Below are 23,969 nucleotides of genomic sequence, written 5' to 3' on the forward strand. Positions count from 1 at the left end.
TCTTATATACCGCTTTATCATAACCTAGTTCGTAGGTCGTTTCAAAGTGGTTCACAAATTATTATCCGTGGTTAAATGGCATTTGAAACCAGCCAACATCTTTCTAAACTTCCTGGGGAGCATACAGCCGGTGCTGCCATTTCGGCGCTCACAGCTAGCATTCAACAATTCTAGCACTACCCAACCACGTACTCAAGCAGAGTAAAGTATCTTGCTCATAGATACAACATAGTGCCGTGCCGTGACTCGAACCCGCAACCCTTCTGTCACGAGCCCGGCGTCCTACCACTAGACTTAAGTGCCTCTGAAGACCATTTGAGATCATTTTAATGAGGGTAAGACAGACTGGTTATTCTTTATGATCTGATTCATTCAGCGCAAATCTCATTTTGTGAATTGATTAGAAAGAATGTTTCCGGATACTGGTGACCGTCCCTCGAGAATTAGACTGACGTAGGTCAGTGATACACTGAACACCTACTCTTTGTTGGGCTGGGAATAAATGGAATATCATCTCGCGCGCCGTACTAACACATGGCCACTTTTAGAATATTGTGCCACAATAGTGCCTGTAACGAAGGAATTCCCCTGTGGTTCTCGTCACGATCACACGGGCCCCAGGATACGAAACTAAACGGGACAGCTCTTGTAACGGGCACCAATTCCTGTATCCGAGTCGCATTTGATTAGCTACCGAGTACAGACGGGTCAGTAACGTCGATGAAATTAATGAATTTGATTGTTATGTTAGAGTATCTCGCCAATAGTACTTGACTATGTTATGGGTAGCGCAAGAACAAAGATAAATTCTGTCGCCTGAGCTAATATGTTCAGTAGATGAAATTATGATATAACGCAATTTTTATCGAGGAATGTCTAGCACAATATCAAACTTGGGTGCTTATAAATCGAAACATTGATGAAATTCAATGAAGAAGACGAGAAGTTATACTGTCAAACGAAAATAAAATAAAACGTTTTGGAAAAAGGAAAGTCAAATCGAGTCAGAACACATGCATTCGAATGTTGACATCGTCTTATTACTGTAAATGCAAAATGTCTTTAAAACACACCCCGCATTAAAATTGAAGCTTTATCAGCAATGATATCATAACGTCAGAATCCATGAATGCTTTAAGTCAAAAGTTATTATAATCATATGTGAAATACAGCACAACGAAAAAGGTGCCAATGAAACCCTTTATCACGTAATGAATCTACAACTTTTAACTACAACAGTTGTAGTGTTTGATGTAAACTTTGACAAAATCAGTTTCTGTTACGATGTTACGATCAACATCAGGTACTGAAAATCAAAAGGCAGAGTGAACCACCCTAATGCGTAAAACAATCACTACAAATAGGAAAACATTATGATTTATCTCACCCAGGATATTTTTAGATCATTTTCACGCTAAATATAAATAAACCCTTGTTATACTGCCACAATATTTCTTTAAAAAAGTAGCATTATAAAAAGGGTTTTGCGATAAATTGAGGGAAACTAAAAAAAAGATTTTTTAGGAAAAAAGAAAAACAAATGCCATAAAATATGTTGGCGGTGAGCGAGGTGGAAAATGATAAAAGGGTCATTATATCGATGTTTTAAAACATCAGCCTCTTACCGTAGACGTTGATTCTGCCCGTGTAAGATATAGTTCCGACGTCGTTACTAGCCGTACATGTATATTCACCACCGAACGTGATTTGTACACTGCTGATGTTGACGTAGCTAACCACAATCCCCAGAGAGTCCATGGAGCTGCCCGCGTGCACATTGGGATCATCAGGTATTGCGGCGCCATCCAAAGTCCACGTCACGCGTGGTGTTGGGTTTCCCGCCGCTGTACAGCGTAACGACGTCCTCTGACCGTTCAGCACAAATTGGTCGACGAAAGTATCAATAAAGGAAGGGTGAGCAGCTGATGGAGATAAAAAAAAAAACATAAAAGAGAATGTCAATAAATGCTCTTTAGTTTGGTTGGTTGGTTATGTAGGGTTCAACGTCCCGTCATAAACAAAGGTCATTGAAGGACCGTGTCTCCATGTGTGTTGTTTATGCGTGCGGGTGTATGTATGTGTGCCGGAGACAGGATATGTTCGTGTTTTTGCCTCCTTGTGATAGCGCGGATAACCAGATGTATTGAAGGAATCTCGAATATTAATAATATCTATTGATTTATATAGACATTCTTACGACTAATTACTGTAAAAGTGTATATTTCGCGGTGAGGAAATGATAACGGGTGTTCGGTTATGAGTAAATTAGCGCGAAAATATCAACACGCGAATATTCGTTCTAGATTATATCGTGTGATAACCATTGCAAATGCAAGAACGTCCATACCGTGATTAGTTTTAAGAGTCATAACGCGAAAATTGTCTCACGCAAGAATTTTAAATTTGACAGTATTATGGATAATGTTAAGGGAAATTGTACATTTTAATATAAACAAAATTGACATTTTTTTCCTAAAATTTCAAAATTGATTTATAATTTAACACAATATAACAAGATAAAAAATATTTGTTTTACAGTAAATATGTAAATTTGTTCTATATTTAGCGTACATCCGAGCAGAAGCTGTGACGTCCCCTGTGAGCTGGCCTCGTCATTGGTCACAATGCACTGGTACATTCCTTGATCCTGACGACTGATGTCAACAATCTCTAACACTGTATCTGATTGGATGGAAATCCTGTCGTCAGCAACCAATAGCTCTCCGTTCTTGTACCACGTGATAGATGTAATGGGATAACCCGACACGGTACAGTTGAAAACAGCTGTCTGTCCGGAGTCAATCATCTGTGTCGGCGGGTCAATGTACGTTATAAGTGGGGCTGCAAGAGATGAATTATAACATTATATCAATCTTGTATACTAAATATTAAACCATACAGTATCAGCAACACAAGGAATATCATTCAAGTTAAGAAATATTTAACACTAGTATCACATTACATTTATCAATTATGGACATTTGTTGAGTTGAATACGTGTTATATGAACCTGATAAAGCCATAGTGACCTAGACGAAGTATAAAGCACATATTCACATAAAGAAAAGTCCTAAATTCTATCATTAGATAAACAAGATGGATGGTAAGCCAATCATCAAGAAAAAAGGTACTACATTTGACAGAGAACTTTTTGATGCGCAATTTAATTGACGTCATAATGTGAATATTGACCTAATATTTCTAAACTAGTAACACCGAGTTAATATAACAAATGACTGACCTCCACGAGAATATGATTCAACCAATGACAATGTAGGAAAATGATATCTTTTAATATTGATTAATAGTGAGAGGTGCTGCTTTATAGATAACTTAGAGTTAAGAAAGCTATTCATAAGGTTAGCTCAAGAAGTCAAACAAAGTAATTATTTTCCGTTTTATCCCTTTTGAAATTCATGCCTAAAGTGGTCCAATATATATATATATATAAACCAATCAGGATGTAATAAGTGCCTCACAACCTCTTTATGGTGTTTTATATCAAAAGAGTGCCCTAACAAGAGATAATTTATCTATAAACTAATATGTTGATGTTAACAATGCCGGAAACCATTCCAGTTACAAAGTAACGGAGATCTAAAGGATTTAAAGCCCACATATAGCCTACATAATATATAAAAATAAGCAAACTCCATTTTTTCAAATATCACCTTTTACAAATTTTGAAAGATTTTCCTTTTATTTTTAAAACGGTAAAAGATAACTGTCATTGACCAAAACATATTTTTATCATTCTGTCTTCGACTTGTCCCTTATTTGTTCTTCTGGCTTCTTCGTTTTATTTTGTCTTTGATAAATTGTTATGTAAATGAACAACTGTGGTAAAAGATTTTCAGATACGGTTAGGGTTTGTCTTTGTTTATTCAAGGAAAGACTCTAGCAGTAAAACAAAGGCTAGAATAATTTACTGCAATGATATATTAGCCTTGGTATACAAAATGTAATCAAAAACTGTGTCTCTCTCCGCTAAAAAACGCCTGCGCAGTTAAACCTACCGGTACGAAATATACGAGATTGGGGAAAATTGCAGACGACAGCGAAACCTAAGAATTGTCTGAGTTGAACTTTAAACAAAAATATAGGAATGTTTCCTCTACTACTGTCAGTACTTCGGATTGTGTATTAGGACAGACTCTAGCACGCGACAAATTAGCGCCACCTATCGGTAGCTGCCTGGTACTGATGTTTCACGTTTATGAATTGTCCTCGACAAGCTTTAACAGCTTGATGCACGTTCCTTAGATCTCAAACGTTTTGAAGTCTTCTTTTTTTAAAGAACAAAATCGTTATCATTACGTTCCGTTAACTAAGAATTGTTCAAATGCACTATTAAATGTATTTGAAATTGTGTAAATTGAAGTTTATATCAGCTGGTCTTTGTAACTTCTCACTAGCGTTAAGCTGTGAGTTTGCGTCGTAGAAACTGTTTGCCAATTCGCAGTTGACCTGAGAGTTATTCTACACCTCATAAACGGTGGCAGAAAATGAATATTTTTTCCTACACGGGAAACCGTGTAAAAGAATCGATCGAAGAACACCTAATTGGGGAAAGTAAGAAACGGACTCTATATTGCATTCCAAAAACACAATATTTGCTGGCGCTTAATCGTTTTTCTAAAATAAAAACTTGTAAATTTGTCATTACAATTCGAGGGAAAAGCTTAGAACGCCAATAAGTTACAGCACTCCAATGAAACTTTTAAGGTTTCCCTAAATCGTTTTTGTCGAAAAAAATGTCCACAAAACACTATTAGCTACATAATAGGATGTAAAAGTGTAGTAAACAATGAGAAATAAGTGGAATATTAACGATCGTGTATTAGAACAATTAATTAAAACGTTCCAATTTTAAAGTTAAATGGCCACACCATCTGTTTGTATTTTGCTCTATGGTTTTAACAGGCTGTACTTACCCCAGTGTTTGTACCGAGAGTAACAAATTACACCTAATTACCATCATTAATTAGCTATTAACGTAAATTGAGTACTAATAACCATAAGGTAAATTAAACAGAAAATTTAATTTGCAGCGGAAAAATAATCAGCCGGCTGTAATTTGCTTAAGTGGTTACATGATTTGTATAGTTGTTTATACTCCCAATTAACACTTTGGTAATACGAGTTTAAGGCCCCGTCTAATTGGGGGGAAATTTATGCGTGCATTACGCATACTATAACAGAATTGGGAGTACAGAAAGGCTCACTTTATGAGAGAGTTTTGGGATATTAAATAACCTTTTTTGAACGAATTACACGCTAAACGGATTTGGAAGCATTCTTATCATTAAATAAAATATTAATGAAGTTCTATCTACAGCAAAGACAAAGAGTCAATTTGTTTTAACTTTCTCATAAAGAGAATTAATAAAGAGCCTAGTTTGATGCTTGTGTGAATTTCGAAATTTCTGTTTTCAGGTCGACAGTGTAGAAAAGATTGCATGTTGCTGCAATTCTGTAACTGACTTACCATCTGTTAATGTTGACATGTTAAAGGGTTTTTTCTTTGATTCTTATGACCTATATTCGTCAGCTGACGACCTGCTTCAACGTAGAAACTATGGGGAGAAACGCAATAGAAAAGAAGAAGACGACACTGATGGAGGTACCAAGATTCAGTTTGAACGGTGGTTACTACAACAGAGGATACAGAAGACCACTCCCGATTCTGTAGGCGCCCCCACCAGTGTCAGAAGGATATAAACAATAGGACTTACATCCCTCCAAGCCTATCCCTATTCCTCTAAGTCCCAGCCCTAGCCCCAGTCCCTATCCCAGTCCCTAAGCCCCAGCCCTAGCCCCAGTCCCTATCCCAGTCCCTAAGCCCCAGGCCTAGTCCCAGTCCCTATCCCAGTCCCTATCATCAGCCCAAAAAACATTTGCAGATACCATACACGAATGCCTGGTCATTTTAACTAGTAATTGATACGTACAGGTAACGATGAGCTCGGTGACGGCTGTGGCTGATCCATGTTCGTTAGACGCATTACATATGAAGTGACCACTGTCCCTCACCGTCGCCGTATTGACCACCAAATTACCCCCTTTTTGGACAAAATGGGTATTGTCAATGACAACGCTTGTCGTGGGAGAGTTCATGTGCCAGCGGTATTTCGGTAACGGGTTGCTACTAGCGACGCATGGGATTTCAACAGCTTCACCTTCTTTGACCTTGACTGTTCGTGATACGTCATCCATTGTTGGGGCCATCCAGCCGACAGGAGGATCTGAAATACACCGTATTATTAATATTTCCAAAGTGCTCTGGTTATGATAAGTTACAACAAACCATTGCATAACAGTTTGTATGTTAGGTATATATTTTTCCAAATAATATGCACTCTGACTGCGCAATATTTTCGCTATCTAATTATCGTTCATGATTGAAGTAGAAACGAAAAGTAGTTCTGTGAGATAAACCTACCATGAACGGTGAGATAGGCGTATGAACTCGACTTCTCTTCCCCTGTTAGCGTGTTTCTTGCCACACAACGGTAGGTCGTGAACTGATCGGCGTCCCTGATGTCCCGGATGTGCAACTCGCCATCATACAGCAGACTGATCCTCTCATCTGTGCAGGTAGATCGGTAAAAAAGATATACAGCGACACATGTAAAACGGTTAAATGGATACCCTGCGGAATTACTAGCATACTTCTTTTAATGTTTTCGATTGTGTATATTTTTCATTGATCAAATATTATACAACACTATTTGAGTGTCCGTTGAAGTTAAGATTCCTCAACGATTGTTTACAGTGATCATCTCTTCATAACTCAATAAGTTGTGCCTTCTTCTATACATTTGGTGCTATGAGTAGCAACATTCAACCTTACTTGCTTGGTGTACTATACTTCTCTGCTAAAATGCTCAAATAACCATTTTTCCACTGAGTGTTGGGTGCTCTTTATTTCGTATGCTCCAATAACACTTTTTCCACTGGTTGTTAGGTGCTCTTTATTTCGTATGCCCATATAACCCTCACCATTAATGAAGGTTTATTTGTTGCCCTTTAATATCCTACATCCAAATAATAACCCGTTAAATCAAAGAAAAGGATCATTGCCCTCAACAGTGATACCTTGCCCTTTCTCGCTCTAAGCCCTGTATATAACCCATACCCCTAACCTTCCACAATAGTATGGTTTTCCGTAAGAGTGATCTCCCGTTTTTACTCGTTTTATGCCCTGTATTTCCCTATAAACCTTACCCCTTACTTTGTACAATATCATGGTTTCCCTAAACAGCAACCTCCCGTCCTTACTCGCTTTACGCCCTATATTTCCCTATAACCCGTTTCTCTTACAATCCACAATAAGATAGTTGCCCTAAACAGCAATCCCTCGTCCTTACTCGCTTTACGCCCTGTATTTCCCTATAACCCGTATCTCTTACAATCCACAATAAGATAGTTGCTCTAAACAGCAATCCCTCGCCCTTACTTGCTTTACGCCCTGTATTTCCCTATAAACCTTATCTCTTACAATCCACAATAAGATAGTTGCCCTAAACAGCAATCCCTCGCCCTTACTTGCTTTACGCCCTGTTTCCCCTATAACCCGTATCTCTTACAATCCACAATAAGAAAGTTGCCCTTAACAGCAATCCCTTGCCCTTACTCGCTTGGTACCCTGTATTTCCCTATAACCCATACCCCCTAACCTTCCACAATAGGATGGTTGCCCTAAACAGCAATGTATCATTCCTCCTAGCTTAACGTCCTGTGTTTCCCTACAACCAAATAACCCCCTTACCTTCCACGATTGGGTTGGTGCCCTGTACCCAGCCGACGATTTTGACATAATCTTTGACGAAATACGGGTTAATGCTGCAGCGAAATACGGCAGTGCTGCCTCGCATCGCCCAAACCTCGTTTGACGTCAGATGGTACGTCGTGTATTCATCCACCAACACTGAAAAAATAGTGCAAACTTTATGAAAATTCAATCATCTACATTTTATGTTGTCTACGTCATCAAATGTTTTGCTTACATTTTGTAATTTTCAGCGTGAATGTCAACAAAATATATTCAATTATATTTTCACAATCCGGAAATCGAATTTAAGCGTACTGTATGTGATACTGTTTACGCACAAATATACCTCCGCGAAAATAGTCCATTTTGTGTCAGATTGACAATGCGGACATTTTTATGCAGAGAAAAGAAACCATGGACAGTAAACATTTTTATTATTTCTAAAATGAAATATTGACTCATACAAGTGTTTTACGGCCAAAGGAAATCACGTGGTGATGCGATCAGCCATTATTAGCAATGAATCATTCATTTCAAATTTTTGAAAGTATGATTTAAGAATTTTATGCAACATTAATTTTGTCGTAGAAGTGCACTAGTTCGCTATTACAAAACAGTCGCTGATAAAGCTGTAATTTACATCCCATTTCAGGACTGAAATACGTATTTAACACCATTTTATCACGGTCGAACGTTAAAATAAAATATTTAAATTCACATAGCATACAATCAGAAACCTTTCAAGCATATTGTCGGGATGGAATACCTCGACATCATTTTTTAATAAAGTCTTCACGTGCCAGAAAATTTCAATAATTAGAATTATAAAATTTCGAAAAATATGTAAACCTAACTTATTTGAATATTTGATGCACAAGAAACGTATGATTTTAAACTACTCAATATTCGATTTGCATGTTAGCGAACTTGCAAAACCTGTAAAAAACGCAAATTCAGAAACACATGTTAAAACTCTTTTTAACGACGTTCAAACCCATACAAGCTCTATCATCGTTGCATAATAATAAGATTGAAAAAAAAATTAAGTATGAAATATTTAAATACAGCATTAATTTCATTTTTTTCTTCTTTTTTATTCGGATGCCCTTTTAGAATTATTTTTTCAAAACGGAATACTGTAAAGTCTTTGAGATACCAAATTAAAATTATCATATTTTAAAAAGGGTAAAAGACGGTACATATTTCGTAAAATGGAAAATGAAATTCGGGAGAAAAGGCACTGACAAATTTTCTATTACCTAGTTGGTTGTTCCCATCGATTTGAGGTATGCAAGTTTAACATGTATAGTTGTTTCATCGGGAACAATATGTTTTAAGGAATGAAATTGGATTAATAATTTCAAATCTACATAGATGTGTTATTCCTATTAAGAAATATAATATTCATATTATTATGATATTGTTATGCCGGTTGTCATGTCTCGTTTTATGTCTGTTTCAATCGAGAACCATCGGTACTTTCCGCCCTAAACGGATACGGAAAGTGCCGATGGTTCTCGATTTGTAAATTTACAACTCACATTACGATGATGTCGGTCCGACGATTATTGTTTAAGGAAAAACTGACGTCATAGCAGGGTTTTATTGTTTGTGTTCATAGCAGAGCGACACATGACTGTCATTTTATAATTACGTCACCATCCGAGAAAGTCCAGTTCTTATATCTTTCAAAGCATATCGTCAAATCATAGCGGAAACCTTTAAATGAATACCATCCAAGCCACGATTATCTTTGAAATAGACCGACACCCTTCCCTTGATATACCAAAAAAAGGACATCCGAGGTAGATTTCCGAACATGTTTTAAAAAGAAAACTATTATTCTCTTAGAGTCGATATTTACGTGCGTCATAACAAAATCAGAAAAGTATTTTTTAAGGTTTTTTTCTGTAAGTATCATTTGATAGCAACATGCTATGCGTTAATGATCTGTGAAAAATACGCTGAATGTATCAACCCGGGGGACAACACTTCGTCAATAAAAGCGCGGCGTACACTTAATGCAACAAAATGGGGAAATGAAGTAAGAATAAATTCAGTAAAACCACACTGTTGTCACACGTGACCTTCTGTCGAATTAAGAAGTCAGAGTCAATATTTAACACTGTTACTCCATGTAATAATAATACGGGGAGTGTTGACGTTTAGGAATCATGTGTGTGGTCTCCGGGGGCTTCCGAAGGACAGGGATCGCATTTCGAGTGCAACAGTTCCTTACATTTGAAAGGGTGAAAACATCTGAATGGTATGTTTCGTTTTTTACTTTTGATTTATTTACATTAAATAAATAAGCAGAAGGATTAAGAGAAGAACGGATTCGCTTTACGCTATCAACCAAATACTACATAGTTTCCCCCAGAATATTGAGTGTTATTTCGAGAGACCTGCGTTCCCAATGGACACACGCTGTCAGTATGCTTTTTACAATACATTAAATATCCCTGATTTATACTTTAACGCGGCCGTTTATAGCCATTTAAAAGGGATTTTATGTAACGAGATACCGAGTTGAATTTTGTAATCACTGTCTAATGCTATAACAACACATGGCGGCAGAACTGCATCAAACCCTGTCCCGCTCAGAACGGACTTTGTTTTCAAATGTGTTCAACGTCTTAAGAGCACTAGACAAGCCGGAAAATACGGTATCCAATTTTCTAGTTAGAAATCACGAACCGGAAACCACTGTAACCATTTTTCTAGTTAGAATTATTTAAACCGCTTCCGGTTTTGCACGTGACATGCGAACGGACAATGTCTAAACGCTGCCAAACATTGGTTATCCATTAGCAGCTGCGCGGATCTGTCGAAGTAAACATGATTTCTTACATTAGTTTGAAAACGAAATAAAAATAATATTTGCATAAATGTAGGAGTTATGTACGACTGGTTGCGTGCAGGTAATTAAATCGGATTGCTGTACTCGTCCAGTGTACTCGCTTGGAACAAACTCACGATCAGCCGTGTTACCTAAAAAGGCCGTGTACGTTGCTTTTCCATTAGAAACATTTATTAGACGATTTAACGATACGGTCCGCAATAATCAAAAAACAGCACAGTGCATACCATACCGTTACAGTACAGTACGCGTCCGTATTGTGCAATTCTGTATTGATAAATCCGTTATCCGCGTCCATGATTGTAACAAAAGCACGCAAGAGAATTGAGAAACTGATACATTCTCCATGTCATTGTTCCTAATTAAAATATGCTAATGACCAGGCGCCATTCTTAATAGCTCCCGAGGAGATGGCGATATAATGAGAATGCCTTATTACCTGTTCGCCCCTACTGAATACTAAATATGGTATCTCCTTAGTCTCAAATGGGATCGCGTAGTGAGGGAAAAACGGAGACCGGATGCAAGGGACATACATCGACCAAGCCGCGAAACCCGCTCGTGTATGTATTCTTAAAAATGTCAACGAGTATCCTCCCCTCCTTCTTGTCCCTGGCATGGTCAAGGTAGACTGGGCGCTGCCTTTGGACAGAATTCATTTTTTAAAACTAGCCTACGAAATGTTCACAAAAAGTTTATCTGTGTATTGATGAAGCGCTGACATTTTCGTCGTAATATAAAATTTAGCAAAAACATCTAAAAAAATATATATAAAAAATATATAACGAATGCCTAGATTCATATTTAACGATTGTCTCTAAGTTTGCCTTATTAGAACTTTCATATCAGATCCGCGCATGTGCGAGCATGACGTTCACACTTAAAATCAAAACTTCACGCATGCGCATTGAACCTGATAAGTATGTACGCTAGGCCGATTAGAGAAATTTCCACATTTTCAGATTAGCTGTAATTGGTCTCAGTATCGATTTAGTCTAACAGCTAAATCACGGCACGTGCCAGTCCATGCGGAGGTAAGATCGGAGGGTCCGATGGCCGACAGGTGTAGCGCGTTCGACCGTCCACCTGTAATTACCTTTATAAAACACAGGTAATCGATACTCACCTCGGTAAGGCCATGGTAAAGAAAGTCTGTGGTTCTTAGTTTGAATGCAGATAGGTCACGTGATTGCTCAAGATTAGAACATCAAGTCAATATCAAAATTCGTTGTTGTTTTTAGGTTTTCAAAAATGAATTGGATGTTGATGAATTGTATACATGTATATACAAGATATTCATTATAGTTTTTATTATTTTCATTATGGGTATTCCTTGTGCTTTCCTTATGATAAATTCATACCTATTTAGTATTTTAATACCATGTAAGTTGTTAATATTTCAAACAACGTACATCTATCTTTTTCTGTTATAATGGGGGTTTTTTAGCTTTTTTTGGGGCATTTTTACCATTCAAGCTCAGTTTTTCTTCAGATTTTTTTTTCTGTTAACTTAATCTTCATTATTTTTCATTATAGTTACACAAAGTATGGTTTTCTTTTCAGAAATTATTTAAACAGTTGCCACTGCACAGTGACGTGTTTTTGGCAGAAGTACGGGAACCGTTTTGGAGATATAAACCGGAGGGAATATATATTTTAAGGACGCCTAGCTCTATATTTCCATGGTAATCATAGCATTGATATAGATATAAATATATATTAATTTCTTTGTTGCATATCTTAAAATGTACTAAGTGAATGGTGGTCGGGTGGCGCAGTGGTAACGAACTCGTCGTTCAAAAGGCGACCGAAGTTCGATTCCCCGATCGGACGTGAAAAGGTATGGGGTCACCGGGCCAGACCACGTGAGTTTTCCCGCAATCTGATTAAAATCATATGTTTACATGGCTTCGTTAACTTCGTACTACGCCTGAACATCTGAGTGTGCCGCGGTCAGGGTCACGTTCAGGTGACCTTTATATTAATAAATACTCATTAAAATTTGACCAATCAGAAACCCTCTTTCAAAAGGGCGCTCGGAGTTGTAACAAATATGGAGGACATTGATGAGAATGTTGCGAAAGTTCTGAAGTTATTTGAGATTGATCGTCTGAAACCCGAACAGAAAATGATATTCGAAACTTTATTAGAGAAGAAAGACTGTATGGCGGTGTTGCCTACGCAATTATTACCCAATGATTACGTTTTCCTTGGCGTCGTAGAAACGTCAGTTCCCGCCCCCATATTTGTTTTGGAAAACTAATCTGTTCGATACCCCTCGCTATTTATCTCTATAAACCATGTTATTCTGATTCGCTGGCAAACTTTTGCCAGTGCGCCTCTGATTGGTTCATCTAAAGGTCACTTGAACGTGATCCTGACCGCGGCACATTCAGATGTTCAGGCGGAGCCATGTAACAGATGATTTTAATCAGATTGGTTTTTCTGGGTACTCTGGTTTTCTTACGTATTAAAACTAACTGCATGCTTACATTTCCGCCAACAAGAGTGATTAATATAAGCAGATAAAAATTGTTGTAAAATGTATAAAGCATAATCTGATGAATTTGTTTTCGCAGATTTTCATATCGTTATTATATCATCTTCTTGTTACAATACAGTGTTAATTGTTTAATTAACAATACAGACTTTCTGCTTATATAGCATTTGTTGAAATGCATTTCAAAAGACATCCGATAAAATGCGTCCAAGAAACGTGTCTCGGAGAATACGGACATATATATATCAGCTTCTGCGTTTGCGCGGACTCGCAACCCGCCCCCGTCACCTGAATTTGCACTGATGATGTAAGCACTGCTCATTGCAATATGTCCCCGGTACTATACAATTAACATGGCGGTCATTTACTGTCAATAAACGATAAATACATTGATATATCTGAGGCCGTGATAATGATTTTATACACACTGGTGATGGCTGTACATGTAAAAGCTTTCATTTTTTATGTCTGCGGTGATTCAATTAAAGTTATCAAACTATATACTGTTGATGTATCGGAGTCGTTACTGGGTGCAGTGTGGCTTTTATGCAATTCGCTCGAGGATTCGTTTGATACGATCGTGGGATCAACAGTCGCACGTGGGAGCAAAGAGATCACGTGAGTTCATCAATACCACGTGTAGCCTGGGTACCACATGGAGTCTTGTCAACTTGATACCACAGGATCCGGTTCAATATTTGCATATTTGCATATTTTGGTTTTCATTCTGAATTAAGACAGACGATTTAGCCTCTATGTGGGCTCTCCTACAGAAGCGGTGTTAACATGTTTGTCATTTAAATGTTCAACGTTAAATTATAAACAGCTCTAGTATAATGTCCTTGATTAAGGATGACTTTTTGTACATATCTTTATCTTTATTGTTACTTCCATCATGTGTGATAAGGCATATCGATACTTCAACGTGTGAAAAGCTGAAGATGGGCATATTTGTTGTAACAGTGCATGCTGACGACAGTAAGAAGAAATTTAAACATTTACCTGATAATGAATCGACTTTTAAAAACTTTTATCTGATTGTGAACCTCATTTTAACACCAGTATAACCCTTAACATGATTTAGCTTCGGTCTTTTCTGACAATTTTATTACTGCTGAGACAACCCCATTTACATGTTCTACCTTTTTATCTGTTGAGACAACCCCTTTTCCTGCTGTAAGTTTTCTACTGAGATATCCCTGTACCTGTTTTACATATATTTCTTTTGAGACGACCCTTCACCTGGTTTCACAACTTAACTACTCCTGAGATAGCCCCCTTACCTGCTTTGACATCCATGTCCCTGCTGATGATGATCCCCGCGTCGTTTGAAGCGACACATCTGTACGTGTGCGTATGTACATCAGCGATGAAATCCGTGGCATCGAAGGGATGGAAGTAAAGGGTGTTGTTTGGAAGAATCTCGAGGATATCCGGAATGTCTTCGACAGCAGTGCCATCTTCTTTAATCCAGTCAAGGGTAGGAGCGGGACGACCAAACGCTGTACATGGAACGGCTGCGCCTTTCGTGTTTCCGAACGTCAATGAACTTGGAGGTTCCGAAATAAATATAGGACCTCTCAAATTATCCAAAGGGGATTCGGTCGTACGCCCTGTAATAATAACATCATGTTAAAACCAACAAACACAAAAAATCTGCATATTTTACAGGCATTGCCAAACAAATCTTCATCAATTGTGATGACTTTTATTCAAATTCTTTATCATAAATGTGTAAAAAATGTAGCAAACAAAATTACAGAACGTAATGGGAAAAAACCGAAACTTGAAGCCCTCGCGCGCGTGATCCTGTTCCCCCATGTACAATATACTCCATATCCAATTTTATCTCTATCTTAATCATGTTTCAACTCAAATTCTTAACAAGTTTTATTATACTGATATTTAAAGAATTTTTTTTTAGATAACACGATTAGGTTATGTTCGACACAAAGTCGGTTAGGTTGATTTGAAAACTCGCTCTACCCAGGACGCCGTTACAGGACTCGATTTTCCTTCAATCAGATTGAAATCAAAGCTTTGATCTCTGTTCCTGTCACAGCGCTAGTAGCCGTTGGACCACTGGAGTCAAAAACGTCAGCAGTAGGAATCAAACGCTTGGATGACTAAGCTCGCAGTGTTCGACAGAGTATCGGATAACTTATATTAAATTCTAATTAACAAAATCAAAAACAATCAGCAAGAACGACCGTGAAATGAAATCCGCGTAAATCAAATTCAGAGATAAAATGAAAATCAAATGAGTAAATTGATGTTGATGTGAAAAACAACGCTTGGCTTTCTCCGGTTAAAAAAAACCAATCACACCACCATCTTGACGTCGTAACTTTACAAAATGGTTAACATCAAAAGGGTCGTAATTGATGACGTCACACCCAGGGGCCTCGTTTTGAGAAGTATCTCATGAATATGAAATGAGGTAGGGAGGGGTTTGAGTTATTTCGTTTAATTCATTAATATATCAAGAATGGCTTACATTTAGACATCGTCAGCTTTCGATATTTCTTTTTGGACTGATCAAGTTCATTTATCACAATAATTATTTTAAATAGTGTGCTAAATTTGTTGCATATTCTTGTATAAATACATTAGTACAAGAATGCATTTTAAAAGAAGCACATGATTATATCTATAAGATATCGACATGATTTCTTGGCAGAGCAGAAACTTTGACAATAAAATGATAAATTCTTGTCAATTAAAAAATATAATCTTAAATAATTTAGCAATAATTCTTAAATGCTTTGTATAAAGTTTCAATTTACTCGTTTTCAATGTATAGTTTGTTTCTAGATTCACTCTAAAGAATCATACCACAAGTTGTGTCTGTTCCGTAAACGATATTCGGGATGGCGGAATTTGTACATTGTGTGTTGGTCACAGAAGCTGTCAATAGACATGGCATGACACCGCGTCAGTATGAGCCGGGCAGGACCAGATTACGCCATCCCATTATACTACATGATTAACGATAGACGAATGGGGCCCCATATGGGGACTGGTAATGACTTTCCTGGTCGATGCATTATTGTATAAGCATGTATAGCCGTAGTTAACTCAGTTTTTTTAATATTTGTCGTTTGTGTAATTATTTTACACATATCATAAACGTATTGTGAAAAAACCCGATTATATATATATGTATTCATACCATGTGAAGATTTTTAAAAAAAAGCGCCTGATTATGAACAAAACAACAAACTCGTAAAATTTTAAAACTCAAATTTGAAATACAGATACAAAATCGCATTTTTTTAAAAGTTCAGTAAAGGAAATATTTCCTACGGACAACGATATGATGAGAATAGGATCACATTGCTAGCTGAGTTGCGTTTTGTGAATAAAAAACACTTGATGTGATAAATTGTAATATGTTGTACCCAATCTCTTGTGTAAATTAATTGACAATAAAATATGTTTAAAATAAGTACTTGATGGATCCTATCGACGGATTGAAAGTTTAACATGCTTCGTCTTCAATATTTTTAGAATGCATTCCTTCTTTGAACCTCAGTTTACTTTTTCAAAGCTCGAACCCATATCAGCGCAATATGATAGACCTGTATGAGGAAGGAAACGTCTTTGGGAGCTGAAGAAACGTTGGTGAAGTGAAGAAAGACAACTAGACTGTCTCGTGAAACTTTACACATGCAGTGTCAACAAATGCTGTGTTAAGAAAAGTACAACACGCCATGTCACTTCAGAATTTGTTACGTAAAGTCTTATATTTTCAATAGCAGGACCATAATCACGTGGAGGCCGCTGATTTGTGATACTCATCTGATGACATCATATAAATTGTGACGTCATATTGCTTTCTGACAAAGGCAGTTCCTTCCTCCTGACAATGTTTCATACGGTCATTTTTTGTTTAATAATTAAAATATTATTTAGCATTTGATAAAACAATTAAAGTATTTTGTTTCGGTGATTATATCAGGTTCATATAACCACATAAATTTCCCTCAACCAAATTCAATAGTTGATAAATATTTTATAAACATTTTATAACACATGTAGTATTTGTATAGGACTGAAAATAACATCCCTGTTGTGGTCCCCTGGATTCATTCACAAGCGCGAGAGAGTTCCCGCGCCCTCTGAGATTTCTAGCGCAAATCAACTCGGTGTATCAAAATTCAATCAAAGACGTGGCCCGCCCAAGGACCCTCAATATTGACTAAAACTTTTTTAATCTTCGTTTCTTTTCCTGATAACCTTTGACCTATATCTGGGGGAAAAGCGCGCTCTGATTTCAATATGTCAAGTAGAAGTGCCGATGTGATCATGATGGGGCGGTTTTTTAATATCTGGTGAATTAAATATTTATCGACCCCAATCGCTTTCTTGTCGTCTTTAATCAATACTTTCAAATAACGGTATCAAGCATATCAGAGGCGAAATCGCGGTCATTAATACTCTTACAGTGTCGTTGTTTTGTAACAACGATTAAGCACATCATTGACGGTGTTTAGGCTCTCGATCAAGTGAAAGTATAAGAGATTAAATGAAAATCCCAACAAATGTCTATCAGCCGTTGCATTTCAGCTCTCGTTTTCAGAGTCAATTGTAACCATACTTGAACGTACAAGGAGAGAGAAAAAAGGCCAAAATAAATATGTGAATGTTTCAGATAACATGACTGAAAAATAGGGTATGTCGGTATACGTAGTGATGCTTTGTTTTAGGGGGGCTTTTCTAGGAAAATTACAAAAATCATAAAACATAGTTATTAAGAACAATTGTTTTAATTTTTTATTATATCTCTAGGTATTTAAAATAAAATATCGGTGCGTTCGATTTGGACGTTCAGGTGGCTTCGAGTGATATGAAATTGCTAGGGTCGGTTGGGGCACCTGAAACATAATATTTATTTTGACCTAAATAAAATGCTACGTACTCTAGATCTGTTACCGTCCAATTTTGAAATGCCGCAAATCAATAATTGTGTTTTTTATCTGATATAGTTTATATTTTACTAGTCTTAAGTGCTCTCTGTTGGTTAATCCAAAATATATGTCACGATTTATTGGCTTTTGTACATGTGACACAAATGATAATTATCATTGTGGTGTAAATATTCCTTCCAACTAATAATTTCTACTTACTCGACATACACTGTATCGAGAGCGAAAATACCAAAACAAACAAGAAAGTCATTCATGTTTTACAGTAAAAGAATCCATAGATTTCTTTCTCAGTTCAAAATAAATCCAACTAACCCTAGAGTTTTCAAAACAGAAAAGCGCTATTTTTGGCATCCGGGATATCATCTAGAATTAATTTCTTGACAATTATATGTAAATGTAGATATAAAAATAATATGCATATATACTTTTTTTGTATTTTCGATCATAACATGTTTTTATGCAAATGTGAAATATCATACATTCATACATTTAATCATAAAAAAACATATTTAATAGGAATGTTCTGTGACTGTTTACAATATCACTTGATCATGATTTACCGAATGCTTTGCGATTATCTCTGTCTTAACCCTCTATTGGCGTTTCGCTGTGTATATGTGTGTCAACAACACAACACATCGGTAATTTGGAGAGCCTCGAGTCACGTAGCTTTGTGTTACATACGGCGATAATGACCAAAAGATTGATCATTTATCGCAGAAGTCTTCATATAATTTCTCGTTATCAAATATTCGATATAGTATATAATCTCCATTTAATAGCCGCGTGCTGGTATCGTTAACCCCCAAACAGCCCAGATAATGGCGGTAATGACGTGTAACAGTCAACTGGAAAGTCGATTGAGGGAGTTAGTACGCTAAACCGACCAGGTACACAGCTATATACACTATTGACGGGGTCAGATGTCAGGTGGTGTTAGTGTGCTAAGTTAAATAGTCGAATTATGTATTGAACGCCTATTGCGAATCCCGATTACGGAAGAGACATCTCTTATTCACCCATCCTAAAAATAGAAATAAGTGTTACACACAATTCATGTATTACGGGCGTAGTGACATATATAGCTAGGGCCAAAGACATATAGGATCTTACAAAAGTACATGAGTTTCCATTAAATATGAGATTTATGAAACGAGTCTAAGAATTTTTCAATTTAGCAAGCCTCTTGCAAGTTTCATAAATTTCATATGAAATGAAAACGAGTGCAAGATCCTTTTTATCACATAATCAAGATTTGTGGCATTTATAATGACAAATTTTCATTCAACCTTGTAATGTAAAAACCCACCATTTTGATTTCAGTGTGTAAGTCTGTGATGTCATGTGCTTGCCCTCGGCGTGACGTCACAATTGAAACTTACAACTTACAACCAATGTGACTGGCGGCTTTTTACATTTCAAGGTTGCATGAAAATTGTCGTTTTACACGAATAAATGCCACAAACCTTGATTATGTGATAACAAAAATTAAACTCATTTTAATTCCATATGGTATTTTTAGGATAAGTTATTCGAGGCACGCGTTCCTCAATTTGCAGTTTGTGTCTTAGCGTGTAGGAATAACGCACCTCATCAGACGCAGACTACTCATAGACTCACAAGGCCGGCGATGTACGTGTTGTTATTCGCGTTCGCCAAGGCCAGACACATATTACTCCGTATGTTAGTGTACATGTCAGAGAGGGAGATGATTTACAAATCGTCCATGCACCTCAGTTTCCGCAATTGTAATCAAATATTTATCGTAAGCTTCAGTACACTGGGAATAATGCCGTTTTGACAATCAAATGTACCTCTTGCACGCTTGTTCAACATATATCTTGCTCAAAACTAGAAGCAGCAGGTACATTTAAACTTTATCGTCAGACATTACTATAATTGAACAACCGCATATTCCCATTGTTTTATGATAATGACAACTTGGTCCCAAATGACCTCGCGAACAACCGGCTTCAATTGCTGGACTGACTTTTAATAGCTTCCCGACTTGAACGCCATTTTGTACAGTACCACTAATAAACAGCGTTTCTTTTAGCAACTGTTTCGCTATTCCTACTAAACGTCATTCTGGTTTTTGTAGACTTCCCTCTTCCGATCTTTTGTTTGTTAATTTTTTTTTTATATTTCCATCCCTAGGTTTAATATTTCATACAAGCAAGTATACGGTTTGGAAACCAATTCGTATCAGTTTTTGTATTTGTCTCATTTGGTTTTCGCCCTTTATGCTCGTGAACTAGAGGATCAATTCTATATAAAGCGAAATAATTACATAATGTCACCAGCAGCTTTAAGTATGAACGTGTATATGTAGGAGAAATTCAATACTTGATGACTTTGTTTTAAAATAGCATATCCTTATCTTGTGAAGATCGGTGTTGAGTGATATTAACTCAGTGTTACTACTTTTAGAAACAGCAGGTCGATGTTGTCGTTATGACGTCACTTCCGTTGTAACGTCACAATGATCTGTGTCAAGTGCCGTACTTTTCTCCTAACAATTGTCAAAATTATGTTCTATTTAGTTTGGTCTTACAAAAATAACTTTTATAAAAATGACAATTAAGGACTTTTATTTCGGTGAGTATGTGGTTATATGGACATGAAAATGTTACATTAACCTCGACTTCGTCTCGGTAAACATCACTGTCTTAGGTTCATATAACCGCATAGTTCACTTCAACGAAAATCCATAATTGATAAATGATACTTTTAGTGTATTTACATGTTCATTGTGACGTAGCTTAATTTGAAAACAAATATTGCAGTTGATAAGAGAATTGGTCAGGCCTTGGGTTAAGACTCGTACCGGACCAAACTTCCACTGCCACGTATATGCACTGAGGTCAGAAACACAAACACAGCTATGCACTAGTCTCGTTCAATCAGACGCTTGATCACTTTGTTCGGAGTAGCTTGCGCAGACAACAAAGAGTCTGGCTGAACGAGACTAGGCTATACACTAGCATTGAGAAACAAACGCTGGCAGGAAGCATTTTGGGAAGGTCATCTATCATAACGCAGTTTCTCGTCTGGCCGCCGTGATCTGGTGGCCACGGGGCATTTTTGACATCGATTCGTTGGCTCTGAAATCGACGTAACATGTCGCTAGTACAAGTATGATGTAAGGATGTGTTGAGGCTATGGGGGCTGATAGGGAGGGGGAGGGGGAGGATCGGCGTTAGGAGGATCGAGAGTAGAGACCGTGTAGAGGTGATGGTGTTAGAGAGTATGGTGTAGAAAAGGAGAAACGGAGACAGAGCGGAGGTGGACGTAAATAGGAAGAGAAAATTAGAGGCAGAGGCGATACGAGCTACATGTAGGGCGAAATAAAGTAGGAGGGAATTAGAAAGCAGGATAAAGACAATAGATGGGCAAGTTTATATGAGGTATCAGCAAGAGAAGGAAGATAGGGAAAGACACAGAATATTAAAGAATGGGAAAGAACGACTGGCGTTGTCAGCATCAGGGAAAAGAGACTAGGCATTGTGAGAAAGGAGGGATTGTAGGATAGATTTAAGTTGGGGTAAAGTAAAGTAAGTAAGACGAAAATATTTAATTGTAACAGGGAGGGTGGTGGAATATGGAAATAGAGCATAAGGGAGATTATAAAGAGGATGGATAGAAGGGATGGGGGGATGGGAGGAGGGTCAGTGGGGAAGATAGAAGAAAGGGATGATTGGTGAGGCAGATTAAGAAAGATAGATGATAAGGGTAAATGAGGACGGATATCAAGATAGGGATGGTTAGGGAGGGGGTAAGGCAGGGAGGGAGGGAAGGAGGGAAGGGGGGAGAGAAGGAGATGACTGGAGGAATAATATTGGAAAGGGATAGATGATAGGGGTTAGTGAGGACGGGTATCAAAAATAGGGATGGTTAGGAAATAAACGAGAGGGGTTACATGTAGTTAGGACATGGTCGGGACAGCTGTCCAGGGTCAACACGCGCACGGCCGTGCCAATATACACACACAGGCCGGAAATACGACACTTAATCAATGAACCTCGTGCTGTCAGAGCCTAGTATAACTCTCTGTTATCTCACAATAAATCTTAACACAAAGCGTTTCTTGAAAAATAGATTTTTCTCCAAATTGTCATCTGTATAAATCATGTTCGATGCACAGATAATGTATTAATTTAAAACGATACCAGAGGACAAGAATGCCAGATGCTTCGGAGGGATGAAATGTATACTGATATTATAGAATTTGTTTCAAGTTCAGATCTTAGAACATGACTTATTGTACCAATCGTCTTGGTGACCAATTAGAAGTGGAAAACACTGTCAGAATATTTCTGAAGTTTGCGCTGTTTCAGAAAATTTAGACAGCCGAGTTAACAAAATGTCTGCCGCACAATAAAATAAAATCATAGTTGAGGTAAACGGGACGTCTGCTTCACATAAAACTAGTAACATAGTCGAGATAACGGGACGTTTGCCGTACATAAAACTAGTAACATAGTCGACAAAACGGGAAGCCTGCCTCACAGAAGACTGGTAACATGGTCGAAGTAACGGGATGTTTGCCTCACAGAACACTAGTTATATACTAACATAGTCGAGATAATGTGAGGCAGAAAACTAAAAACAAAGTCGAGGAAACGTAAGTCTGCCTCAAGGAAAACTAGTAAAATAGTCGAAATAATGGAGGTCTGCTTCACAGAAAACTAATGAGTTATACAGCCGAATTAACGAAATATCTGTCTCACAGAAAAAATAGTAACATAGTCGAGATAACCAAAGTCAGCCTCCAGGAAAACAAGTAACATAGTCCTGATAAGAGATATATTACTCAGAGAAAACTAGTAACGTAGTCGAGATAACCAAGGTCAGCCTCCAGGAAAACAAGTAACATAGTCCTGATAACAGATATATTACTCAGAGAAAACTAGTAACGTAGTCGAGATAACGGGACATCTGCCTCACAGAAAAAAATAGTAATATAGTCGAGATAACGGGTTGTCTTCGTCAATCAAAAATCAACCAAGAAAAAGCGCAGAGAGGCTGAGAGAATGTATCCAGATATACACGAAGTACAGAAATAGAGGGACAAAGGGTGGGAAGGGAAGAAACAGAGAAAAAGCGAAGAAAATAGACCATTGTCACTAACCAATATGGCCAAACCGTTATGTTCTTAGATGCATGGAAAGATAGACAGGGCAAACATTACAACACCAATCAAATTATACGGGATTGGCGTTTCCCCCACAGCCGTAAATGCACTGCTAATTCTAGAAGATTATATATCCTGCCTGTTATGTAAGATGGCGTACTGCTGTATACGAGTTTAAAACGACTCCACATCTATGTATCAACTCCTACTTAATGAAGCCAATCTATGGACCCTCATCAGTACCGCAACGAAAACCTATAACTTACGTGGTATTATCAAAGGGAGGTAATTACCTTGGTGAAGGGAGATAATTACATGTACCTAAGCATCGTGTTGTTGATGAAGTGTATACATACAGCTATATACGTTTTAAGCATGGAATATTTTAAGTACACATACATGTGCTATGTCTAGAATGCTTACAAGCTGACTAGGGAGTGGGGATGTCATTCCTTGAAGCACTGAATTGGCAATCGACGTTTTTTGCCAACTTTGAGCTGTTTTCTTGCAGCACATCAAAAATATAAGTCATAATGTATTCAATCGCAAATGATTTTATGATTGGACGGAGTATTGACGTCATTTATTTATTTTCTGATGGATTTAGCCAATTTAAACTGTACATGTAACAGTTTCTGTGTACTGTTAGGTGATACGAGGATAGTGTCTGTTTGTGAATGTGTGGTATTCACTTTAATATGGCTCCTTTATATTAATAAAATATATAATCGTTGACAAAATTATCACCACCACATCAAGTTCATTATTAC

The 23,969-nt window shown here is 37.4% G+C and overlaps 1 protein-coding gene across 1 annotated transcript in view; it reads right to left on the reverse strand.

Annotated features, from left to right (window-relative positions):
* LOC110465678 (Down syndrome cell adhesion molecule homolog) overlaps positions 1 to 23,969 on the reverse strand; it is a 109,771-nt gene that overhangs the window by 30,273 nt on the left and 55,529 nt on the right. The window contains exons 2-7 of the mRNA XM_021521643.1: positions 14,418 to 14,747; positions 7,772 to 7,930; positions 6,443 to 6,589; positions 5,952 to 6,245; positions 2,572 to 2,841; positions 1,626 to 1,922 (exon numbers count right to left, since the gene is read on the reverse strand). Of these exons, the coding sequence (XP_021377318.1) occupies positions 1,626 to 1,922; positions 2,572 to 2,841; positions 5,952 to 6,245; positions 6,443 to 6,589; positions 7,772 to 7,930; positions 14,418 to 14,747 (1,497 nt within the window). The remainder of the gene's footprint in view (positions 1 to 1,625; positions 1,923 to 2,571; positions 2,842 to 5,951; positions 6,246 to 6,442; positions 6,590 to 7,771; positions 7,931 to 14,417; positions 14,748 to 23,969) is intronic.

The sequence above is a fragment of the Mizuhopecten yessoensis genome, unplaced genomic scaffold (genome assembly GCF_002113885.1).
Source record: "Mizuhopecten yessoensis strain PY_sf001 unplaced genomic scaffold, ASM211388v2 scaffold11097, whole genome shotgun sequence".
In the NCBI taxonomy this organism is placed as follows: Eukaryota; Metazoa; Mollusca; class Bivalvia; order Pectinida; family Pectinidae; genus Mizuhopecten; species Mizuhopecten yessoensis.